This window comes from Brachypodium distachyon, chromosome 4 (genome assembly GCF_000005505.3).
Source record: "Brachypodium distachyon strain Bd21 chromosome 4, Brachypodium_distachyon_v3.0, whole genome shotgun sequence".
In the NCBI taxonomy this organism is placed as follows: Eukaryota; Viridiplantae; Streptophyta; class Magnoliopsida; order Poales; family Poaceae; genus Brachypodium; species Brachypodium distachyon.
The window spans coordinates 3,941,704-3,952,821 of NC_016134.3; the positions used below are offsets into that span (position 1 = coordinate 3,941,704).

Here is an 11,118-nt window from a genome sequence, read left to right on the forward strand (position 1 = left end):
CCCGCAACATTTGATATCTAAAAAACCCAGAAAAAAGAAGGCGAATCTACACTTCTTTTACTGGCGTTGCTCAATTTAGATGCTTTGTACTGTGTTTCTCAAAATAATTTACCCCGTAGATGGTTTGATTCGTCAAATTTTCATGGACTTGACGTGACCCCCATTCACAGAGAATAATGGATAAATCAGTTCCACCCTAATGAAAAACCAACTCGGGATGTCTTGCACCAAATCTTCACAGCAATGACTTTAAACTGCCACATTCCAAGTTTCAAAAATTGTCTATATTTTGAATTTGCATTCAGAGAGGTGTTGCTTTCAGAATGGTAAGCTGGTCACTCTGTACTAAACCCTGTAAACCTCCAGAAGAGAGAAGACGCCACACCACTCTCCCCAAATTGTTTTGTCTGAATTGCTTGCGGCGCGCAGCCGAAGCAGATGGCAAGCAGGAGCCGCCCCGATCTCCTGCTCCGCCGCGGCGCCAATCTCTCAGCCCGAACCCCGCCGAGGTCCAACCTCTCCACCGGCTCCGGCCGGAGTCCTGTCGAGCCCGCCTGCCCGGCCCGCGCGGCGTCGATCCTGGCCGAAGAGGACTGGTTCCCGCGGCTCAACTCGGAGTTCGCCGCCGCGATGCCGCGCCTGGGCCCGCGCTTCGTGGTCCGCGTCCTGCGCGGCGCCGCGCCGCTCGACCCACACCTCTGCGTGCGCCTCTACGTCTGGGCGTCGCGCTTCGGCGCCCACTTCGCGCGGGACGCCTCGGTGCGGCGGGCCCTGGAGGACGCGCTGTGGCGGCGCGGGCCGGCGGTGCTGTCTGCCGCGCTGGTGGCGGAGGTCAGGGGCTGCGGATGCGAGGTCTCCGAGGAGCTGCTCCGCGCCCTTATCGCCAGCTGGGGAAGGCTGGGCCTTGCTCAGTACGCGCACGAGGTGTTCGTGCAAATGCCGCGCCTCGGGCTGAGGCCCAGCACCGCGGTGTACAATGCCCTGATCGTGGCGTCCGTGAGGGCCGGGGCTGTCGACACCGCGTACCTCAGGTTCCAGCAGATGCCCGCGGATGGGTGCCAGCCGGACTGCTTCACCTACAACACACTCGTTCACGGGGTCTGTCAGCGTGGGATCATTGACGAGGCGCTCCGGCTTGTGAGGCAGATGGAGGGCGCTGGGATCAGGCCAAATGTGTTCACGTACACGATGCTGGTTGATGGGTTCTGCAATGCAGGCAGGCCAGAGGACGCGGTTCATGTGTTCGATACGATGAAGGAGAAGGGTGTGTCGCCAAATGAGGCCTCATACAGGACGCTGGTTCATGGTGCATTCCGGTGTTTGGGGAGACACAAGGCCTATGTGATGTTGACTGAGTGGCTAGGACGCGAGCCACCTCCGCACCACAGTGCATGGCAATGTATGCTGTATTGCTTATCGAAGAACGAGATGGCCAAAGAGGTAGTTGAGGTCACGAAGAAGATGAACAGCAGGGGCTATCTCCTTGACAATGCAATATTTGGAATTGTGGTCTCTTGTGCCGTGAAGTGTCTGGAGTTGAGTGATTTGTGTGGGTTGCTTGATGATTTCGTAAAGAAAGGTGGAAATCCTGGATTTGATGTCTATATCATGGTCATCAAATCCTTACTGGGCTGCAAAAGTTCTTCAAAGGCGAATCACTATTTAAAGCGTATGGTTTTGGATGGGCTCTTGTCTGGTGTGACATCTTATAACATGGTGATAGATTGTTTTGTCAAAGCAGGTGCAGTGGATAAGGCAGCGGAGATTATAAAAGAGATGCGAGAGAAAGGTGTCCTTCCAAACCTTGTCACGTTTAATACACTGATAAGTGGTTATTCAAAGTTAGGGAATGTACATAATGCAAAGGCTGTTCTTAAGATGCTTATGGAGCATGGCCTGATTCCAGATATCATTACATTTACCTCTCTGATCAATGGCCTGTGTCACACCCATCAACTGGATGATGCGTTTGATTGCTTCAATGAGATGGCAGAGTGGGGCGTTAGACCGAATGCTCATACTTACAATGTACTAATGCATGCACTTTGTTCAGCTGGACATGTTAACAAGGCCATTGATCTTCTTAATAAAATGAAAAAAGATGGCATTACTCCCGATGCATATTCCTTCAATGCTCCCATTTTGAGTTTCTGCAGAATGAAGAAAGTAGATAAAGCTCGGAATATTTTTAATGCAATGTTGAGATTAGGTGTGGTTCCAGACAACTACACATATAATAGCCTGATTAAAGCACTCTGTGATGAAAGAAGAATTGATGAGGCCAAAGAAATTCTACTTTTGATGGAGTCCAGTGGCAGTAGTGCGACCACTCATCACACGCATTTGCCAATTGTTTCTGCACTTACTAAAACAGGTCAGTTCAGCAAGGCAGGACAGTTGATGAACAAATACAACAGAAGAAATGTTCAGTTGAGTTGTGGTTCTAATCGTACCATAGAGTCTAAAATTGATCTCCGCGTTGTCAATGTGTGAATTATAATTTGGTATCTACATGTTATTTGGTACACAAATGATGCCCTCTCCTGTGGAGAATGGCATACGATAGCCTCAGCCAAAGATGCAGTAGGAGTAGGACAGCATCATTATCAACAACTGCTCCTCTAGATCTTATCTGGTAATGTTCTTTCTCAACTCTGTGTTTTCTTACTGAGCCACGCATGTCAATAGAACTCACTTCTCTATCTTAAATATTATTTGCAGATGGAAAAGCACTGAGACCTTCTAAACGCCTCGAATATTTTATGCTCATTGGCATGTATTGCATTCAGGATTGATATGGATTTGTGCCTTTTCCGTCTAAAAACCTTTGCAGAAGAAGTGGGTATGTTTCTTCTATCTCTTTACATGTTGTTTTTTTTGAAAAAATTGCCTAAATGAAGTGATGAAGTTCATACAAAAATTTATAGCTGCTCTAAACTTGTGAATATGAGCTAAAACACCGCGAGCTAAGAACTCAAGTTCATGTACTTTTCTAATCTTAATTTCTTTTTATTTCGAGTTCTATATGAGTATCAAGTAAAATGGATCAGAAAATTTAGTTTGAAACCGAGGGTAGGCAGAAAATAGCCACTTTAAGGAAATTCATGGATCACAAATTCACAATCTGTTGTCCAGTAGCACATTGCCAGTAAACATGGAACTCCAAGGGCAATATTTCTACAATTCTGTGGTGTTAAGAGTTGGTCACATGCAAATTTGGCCATGGAGACAATGATGCTTCTTGTGTACTGAAATTAGAACAGAAGGTGTATTCTGCCATTATGTGTTCTGCGAAAAGTTTTTTTTTGGCAACTACCTTTGCTTTGTCATATTCCGGATCTTGTGGTGGTCATATAAAAGACCCAGCCCATCAGCACTCAATTTTAGTTGCACTCATTTGTCTCAACATCTCATTGAAGATTTACTCAAAATTCCCCTTTCTCATTATCTTTTGCAGCGCTCCTGACTTCGAAAAGGATTCTTATGCCTGTGTGTAAATGCTGTTCTTTCAGGAAACAAACATCGCACACCATGTGAAAGCAAAAGGCGAGCTCCTTGAGACCTTTGAGTTGAGATCGCATCCCAATGCTCCTCGCCTGACTACGTTTTCTGGTCATGGGGGAATCTATTTTGTGAATTCTCAACAGTGGTCTAACTTGTGTTCAACCTGACGGGGCTATAGGCTTTGTTCTTGTTAATGCCTGTCAAAGTTCAGGACTTGCCTCCTTGTGGTCTTGAGACCACAGCAACTGCTGTTGATCTGTGTGCCTTGGAGACGAAGAACCCCGGTTCACAGCGCCGCATGTTGTAGCCAGTTTGCTGCAGTTGTGCATATAGTTGCTGATATAAATCCATTCTACAATTGGACATGACTAAACATTGTAGAACAATTGAACATGGCAGTGTAGATCCCTTGGCCCTGAGGCCGGCTGGTGATCATGACATAGTTTGTTTGAAAGCCTGGCCAGATGAGTGGCCTTTTTTGTTTTTCTTTCAGCACCTGAAGATGCGAGCTTCATTTTATTTCCACGTATTACTACAACATTTCAATTCCATCCACATACATATTCATTTCATTGAAATATATACAACATGGAAGATTGCTCTCTTGTCTCCTTCCACTGGTCTCCTCCGTCGACGAGCTCCATCAGGCGACGTCTACTTACAATACTGTCATATACAGGTGGAAGCTGCATGTGGTCTCTATTATGAATTGTTCAGTAAGGAGGTAGCCATGCTGGAAGCCACATGAGAACCTAAGTGGAGATTTTTCAATAAAGAGTAACCCATGTTAGAAGACACATGACAGCCTAGGTAGAGGCTTTTAATTTTTTATCGAACAACAAAAATTTCTTATGCCTTCTAGCATAACTTCCTCTCTCTCATTGAAAAGCCGCCTCGACCAGTTTACCAAAGGAAAATTTGAAACTATCAGCACAAACATATGATCTAAAGTATCGCTGATCCCGTGCTATATTATGTTTATGACAATCATGGAAATAAGCTAATGTTATTCTGACTTTCCCATTCATTTCAAATATCAACTTATTCATATATCTTATTTTTTTTATATCAAAAATCCATGCCATCTCATTACCACAACCATTTTCATTTTTAAAATTGTCTTTTATGTCATTCCCGCAAATAACTACAACATCACAAAATCCATGAATATTTTTGTCAGCCAGTGCTATTACATTAAAGACCTTAGATTTGGTGGTCACATCACTTACCCCTAATTTCCTATTCCATCCATCCTGATTACATAGACCTGTTAACAAGTGCATTGACTACCAAATCAGACTAGATTCAAAGAAGTTTGAAGCTGAATGAACCTAACATTAACATCCGATAGAAGAAAGTGAGAAAAACTGTCTGTCTCCTCTAGAGATAATGAAAGTAAAGAGCGAAGAGGCAAAAACAAAAGTCTCAAGTTCAGTTCAGTCAGACAAGCAAGTTCAGTCACTCAGACAGGCAGTGTTGATGTTCTAGCATGCATATAACCATCATATCAAGTCACAGAGAAGATTAGAAAAAAAAATGTTCTCGTATTGTTTAGATCGAGATAGATCAAAGCATTTCCCTCATTGTGCTGGTGAACTTGAGAGGTAGAAAGTGTAACACGTCCAGTCGAATTTCATTAACAAACACACCCCTCGTCGATTCTCGAAGTGCTAATAAGTTCACAAACTTGTTCATACAAGCAGATAGCTAAGCTCATTTTGATCTGTCATGAAGCTATTTCAAAATTTTGCAGAGATTCTTCACATAGAATAGTTAGATATGCATCTTTCTTGGAACCAATAATGAGACTACACCACTTCTCTTGCAGGAAACCTTTTGCTAAATCATTTGGCCGGTAAACTACAAGTAAACTAACAAAGCTTAGCTAAGGGAAGTAAACTACCATGAGCCACCCAATTTTTCTTGTGCCGGACGAGGAAGTTCAGCATAGACACCTTGAATTCTCTCATCCAGAATGCGTTCTGGAATGCAAAAAAGTTTGTTATTGACATTATTTCTTGACATTTCACAGCAGTTAAAATGGGGCTGAAATGTACTAACTGAAGTGTTAACGTTTCAAAATAAGTGTTAACGGAACAAAGGAAATTTCACAGCAATAAGGAGCACCACAAGAGCAACTTGGAGCCATATTCCTTTAGCAACCATTGAAGTCTCCTGGTTCTTCTTGATAATGTTTGTATTAGTCTTTACCTCTAATATATTGTTCGATATTACTGTAACATTTCTATCCAAAGTATGCACTTGTTCTTTCAACTCATTGACTTATGGTAGGGTGGCAAATTCCACATCTGAAAACAAATTCAACAATCATTAAACTATATCTAAGACATTAAAGTATTGACAAAATGTAAAGCTACAACCTTTGGGCACTTTGTTAAGCAAGTAGTCATACTCATTGTGCACCTCTTGTAAGTCTTACTTTGTAGCAAAGCTATGAGAAATGGAAGCTTGATTACAATGAGCTGCTTCACTTGGAAATTGATGTCCCGAACCTGTGACGAAAGATCCATTACCAGGAGTTTCTACAGTTGGAGCTCCCACTCCCCTAGAAGCTATGAATGAAGAATGAAGAACTAATACAAGGAGCTATATGAAGGAAGATCTAATACCAAGTGCTGGCACACTTCTATTAAGTGCAGCAGTGTTGGTCGGTGACAAAGACCAGTTGCGGGTTATTCGTTCTTCAAATGCAGCACATGGTGGTGTACATGGAACAACATCAGTATGTCCTACTAATTTTATCTGAGAATACTAGAACTCATTTCTGATGAAGTCGCAAGTGGACGTATTGCAAAATGTGTGGAAGAAACAAAGAGAAGAAAAAAAAATGCTTAAGAAAACAGCACTAACATGTTGCATGTTTCTATCACACTTGTTGTAGACTAATTTATCTTCACGAGAAGTAAACTTAAACAACTGTCGACCACAATAGCACCTCAACAATGGCAATGGCAAATCTCTCCTAGGATGCATCTTGGTATTTGAAAAACGTGATGAGACGGTTACCTAAAACAGTGATGTCCTACCAAGGACTCAGGGACATGACTCGGGTGAACGCCGAAGAGTTGATGCTGCGCCTCCTCCTACTCCTCCTCCTCGCTCCCCTCCTCTGGCTCCGGCGTCGGCTCGCGGCGGCGCATGGCGGCACGGGAGGACTCGGCCTCCTCCCGGCAGGCTGTGTGTGCGACGCCGCCCCAGCAGCCGCGTCCTCCAAAGGGCACGAGCCCCGTCGCCTATGCCGCCACCAACGCCGCTTCCTTGCGAAGGTACTCCTGGTACTTCCGCTCGGCAAAGGCGCTGAGGTTGCGGTGCTTCTCCCATTTCTTGGCGCCGCGCCGATGCTCCGCCGCCGGCCTGCCTCATTGTCTTCGACCGCCCCGCGATTGACCTCCGCTATGGTTTCCCCTACCGCGCGGGAAGAGGGTCCGGCGAGCGTTGGACTGGACCATTTCGGCTAGCGGAGGGGACGGAAGCGCCGCCAGAGTTGGGGAAGAAGAGGAAGCGCGGCTGATTTGGGCGGCGGGCTAGGGTTTGCCGGCGGATTAAACGTTTTTCCGGGCCGGGCCAGTTTTTTGCAAAGGGAGTTCGGATCGCTAGTTTTGGGTATCCGCTAGAGATGATCTAAATGTATGAAAATCACACATTTTACCGTTCAATCTAATGATAATTTTCTGGCAGTAACTAATGAAAACATAATAGAGTAATAGATACAAATAACTGACTACTCATAGTAATTTGGCTACTAATACCAACTTAACGATAACAAAGTAAGATCAGATATTAAAAACATCCCATGTCAAGTGGTACACTTCACTTCACTTTCCGGTCTCCTCCGGGAGTCGGGACAGGTGCCTCATGTTGCCGCTTACCAAAATGTTCTTCGTAGTCTGAATCACACTCAGACTCACTGATCCATTCATAGTAAGGACGTCTTGTACGACCAACAACTGCAGGTAGAGGCTTTGGCGGCATAGCTCTGTGTGCATCGATGGTGTTAAAGACAACTTTCTCTTTTTCCTCAACTGCTGACACAACCTCAGATGGTAAGTCAGGATGCACCCTCGCAATTGTCATGTTGTTTTCTAATGATGCCTCCTACACTGCTGCTTCTTGTTGCTGCATTACACATCAAGCATATGAAAGAATTACACAAAATACATATGCTTTGTTGACTGAACGGAATAAGAAACTCAAACAAAAAATTAATAACTCAGGGTCTTGGTTTAGAGCTAAACATCAAAAATTTCACAACTACGAACAATTTTTGCATGCTTTTTTAATTACAGAAGTACTGATATCCAGCCAACATGATACAGTTGTATTATACTACATTGCAATGATAAAACTGTACAATTCCAAATCATCAGTCAATTATATCAGCCCAGAGGCAACATAAAAGACATGTGAGGTTTAGGTCCACCGGGCAGTGATACAGGACGGGAGAGCAAAATGAAAATGCAAAATAAACTGCACTGCTTAATTAGCCGTACATACTGAAAGTGCACACCTTTCCTAGTACAATTCAATTCCTTTGCATAGACTCGGCAAATCCGGATGCTTCCCACCACTGAATTTGTTGATTTTTTACATGTACAATTCGCTTCCATGCTAGTTCGGAGGGTTAAACTAGTATAGCATATAGAGATTTAGGCAACGAAGTTCACTTGCCAACCAATCATGTTTTGTTGTTGGTCTAATGTGTCATCCAGGCTACTCGATGAGTGGTTGCGTTCTACCAGCGTGGTTTGCACGCTGTAATAGTAAGACTTCTGTGTGTATGTAAGACAGATAACCTGGTAATCTTTCATGATTAAACTAAGTATTTCCACCGGAAGGATCTAATTTAAACGTCCGACGCAGCATCATACAATCCGAACCCTACCATGATCACAGCCCACGGCATCCGACGCGGCAAGGCGCGTTTAGTCGTCTAGTTAGTTAGTATTGATGTTTTGTGTGAAAATAAGGCCGGTATGGCCTCGCTTGTATGCTGGTATAAATCAAATCAAATCTGAGATGGTCAGAGCGCGCGTACCGTGGGCAGTACTCCCTTCTCTCGAAGGATGAGGTGTAGGACCTGCGCAGCGTGCCAGCGTCATGTACGGCGTGCCCTGAATCGACCGCAAAAAGATACATAATAAGTCATCCCTAATAAGTATTTACTAACAGTAAGGGGTGGGCATTGGCAACCCATCAGCTAGCTCATGTTTCTCTTTGAGTTTAAGTTGGCATATGTTAATTTATCTAATTTAATTGTTCAATAGACTGCTCGCTTTTTGCTTTTACATATGCAGATTCATATTGTCTAATGTGCTTACCACGACTTCGCTAGGATTTTCGATTATGGTATACACGACGTTATCGTTAAAGTCTGCCAAGAAAATCCGTTTTGAAGTACAAACAAAAACAGTATATACGTTTTTATTATACGTCAGGGCATGCATATTAATGAAATCAATAGCACTCCCTCCGTTCCTAAATTCTTATCGCTGTTTAGTTCAAATTTGTATTAAAACAGCGACAAGAATTTAAAACCGAGATAGTATATACCAATATACAATTTATCTTCATGACCTTTAAATCTCTAACCTTTTGAAGATAAAATTTATGTGTATTAAAACCTTGATGGATCTTTCGAAAATACAAAGCATTCCCGTCCAATATCTGCCGAGGGTCTACATCTAGCTATTTTTTTAAATAATACCATTTTTTTAATCATTTTCAAAAATAATACGTGTTTTTCAAAAAATTCAAAAATAATACGGCCTCGGCCTCGCCCAGGCCGAATGGACCCAGTCAGCCTGGCCCAAGCCGATTAGGCCCAGGCCGACTGAAGCCTAGTTGGCTTCGCCGAGGCCGACTGGCGCAGTCGGTTTCGGCCAGGCCGATTGGAAGTAATTCGGTCCATTTTTTGTTTCGGATCCTTGCGGTCTTTTGAACTAAAAGACTCGACAACTTGGATAAAAGTAACACGCCGAATCCGATTGGAAGTAATTAGGCTTCGCCGTTAGTTCGTTGCATGATCAACGCATACACGGCCAAGGCCCAATTTTTTGTCTTGAATCCTTGCAGTTTTTTGAACTAAAAGACTTGACAACTTGGATAAAGAGTAACATACATCGATAATGTGCTGGACAATTTTTGTGTCGATTCTTTGCGGTTTGTTTGAACTGAAAGACTTGACAGTTGGATAAATTTGGATAAATTAATATACATCGATAATGTGCTGGTTACGGAACCAAGGCACGACTAAATTAACATACATTGATAATACCGCAATTGGACATAATTAAAGATAGCAAATATATTTGAAACACAAGCACTACTGAGCCCACTTAGGCCATTTTCTGCTCGTATCGCCACGTTCTTCTGTCGCCTTTGCCACGGCGGCCATTTCTCTTTGCCTCTCCCTTTCTGCCTCACGAGCATCCTTGCGCCTTCGTTCCTCCTCTTGCATCTCAAGCACTTTCTTCCTGTTTTTCCTTAGTGCTTCGTCAATCCAACGACGTTGTTCCTCCCTATGCTCTTTCCGCTCTCCCTCTTGCTCCTCTTTCTCCTGGGCTGCAGCTTTTTCCGCACGCTCCTCCGTGTGGAAACGCCGCCATGCATTTCGGGACCTTGTTTTGATCTCTTCCACCGTCCAATCCGGCATCTCCGTGTCAATCCAACGATACCACATGCATAGGGCGGAGGAGATTACAAAAAAGACTACCGTTACAAATCTAATATGACACAGAAAACATGTTTTAGAACACCTAAATGTGCTTACCGGAGGCTTGTCGTACGGCGAAACCGGGACAGGTGGTTCATACTCATAGTTCGTGCACATGAAAACCTCATGCCCAGTTTATCTGAAAAATCTGTCACCTCCTTCACCTTGCATAGATTGCCGCACCAACACCTGAGATGTTCCACCCCCCGAGGCAACATCGCATCTTTCATCCTCCTCGGCCTCTCGCCCTGGTCGGAGCAAGGCATGCTCATTGGGGGACACTGGAATATTGGAAAAAACAGTAGTGAGAAGGATGCTTGGATGACTACCGGAAATGAGGTATTTATAGGCTCTCAAACTCATTTTCCCGCCACCGTTTCCCGCCTGGTTCTCCCGCCACCATTTTTCCCGTCTATTTGTATCTTCTGTAACTATAAAAGACCGTCCATGGTATTGAAGTGTAGTCTCACCATTTCGTCTGGGAAGATGTCATCCGGCTTCCCAGATGATCGTAGATTTTGGTCAGGTATGTCCCGTGAGCTATTGTGGTTAGCTGATGATTTCAAGGTAGACAATAAGATAGTTTCATGGGACGAACTCATTAGTAGTGGCACCCTACTAACTGAGCTGGGCCACCAATTATATAGGTGCAATTTCCCATTGAGGACTTCTGCAGAGATATGGCAAGAACTGCTAAGGTTGCACGAAAGGTGGAAGAAGCACAATGAAGGTAAGAGTGAGTCATACCTACAATGGGCTAGAAAACATCCATTGTTATGGGTTGAAGAGGAGGAATCCGATGAAGATATCTTCATGCCAAGCAAAACGTGTAAGAGTTCTTCATCGTCCAAGGGGAAGAGTACTGCACCGTCGAAGCGAAA

General features: G+C 44.0%; 1 protein-coding gene and 2 long non-coding RNA genes across 7 annotated transcripts; 1 reads left to right on the forward strand and 2 right to left on the reverse strand.

Moving 5' to 3' along the window:
- Window positions 1-314: 314 nt before the first annotated feature.
- On the forward strand, window positions 315-3,987 carry LOC100823395 (putative pentatricopeptide repeat-containing protein At3g16890, mitochondrial). 2 transcript variants are annotated; one of them, XM_014903337.2, is made up of 3 exons: window positions 315-2,635; window positions 2,722-2,842; window positions 3,458-3,987. In XM_014903337.2, exon 1 carries the CDS (start codon window positions 439-441, stop codon window positions 2,491-2,493), a length of 2,055 nt encoding a protein of 684 aa, XP_014758823.1. In that variant the 5' UTR covers window positions 315-438; the 3' UTR covers window positions 2,494-2,635; window positions 2,722-2,842; window positions 3,458-3,987. The 2 variants fall into 2 exon arrangements, with proteins under 2 accessions (XP_014758823.1, XP_003575429.1); XM_003575381.4 differs by having other exon boundaries at window positions 3,513-3,987.
- A 14-nt stretch (window positions 3,988-4,001) lies between these two features.
- Window positions 4,002-7,130, reverse strand: LOC104584372. 4 transcript variants are annotated; one of them, XR_002965962.1, is made up of 5 exons: window positions 6,532-7,130; window positions 5,886-6,017; window positions 5,408-5,813; window positions 4,734-4,835; window positions 4,002-4,256 (listed from the first exon to the last, which is right to left on the reverse strand). It is a non-coding gene; the product is annotated as an uncharacterized LOC104584372 (long non-coding RNA). The 4 variants fall into 4 exon arrangements; XR_001408079.2 differs by having other exon boundaries at window positions 4,734-4,790; window positions 6,532-7,129; XR_001408077.2 differs by having other exon boundaries at window positions 4,734-4,771; window positions 6,532-7,128.
- A 2,864-nt stretch (window positions 7,131-9,994) lies between these two features.
- Window positions 9,995-11,118, reverse strand: LOC112268858. The gene is made up of 4 exons (XR_002960344.1): window positions 10,985-11,118; window positions 10,708-10,907; window positions 10,295-10,518; window positions 9,995-10,177 (listed from the first exon to the last, which is right to left on the reverse strand). It is a non-coding gene; the product is annotated as an uncharacterized LOC112268858 (long non-coding RNA).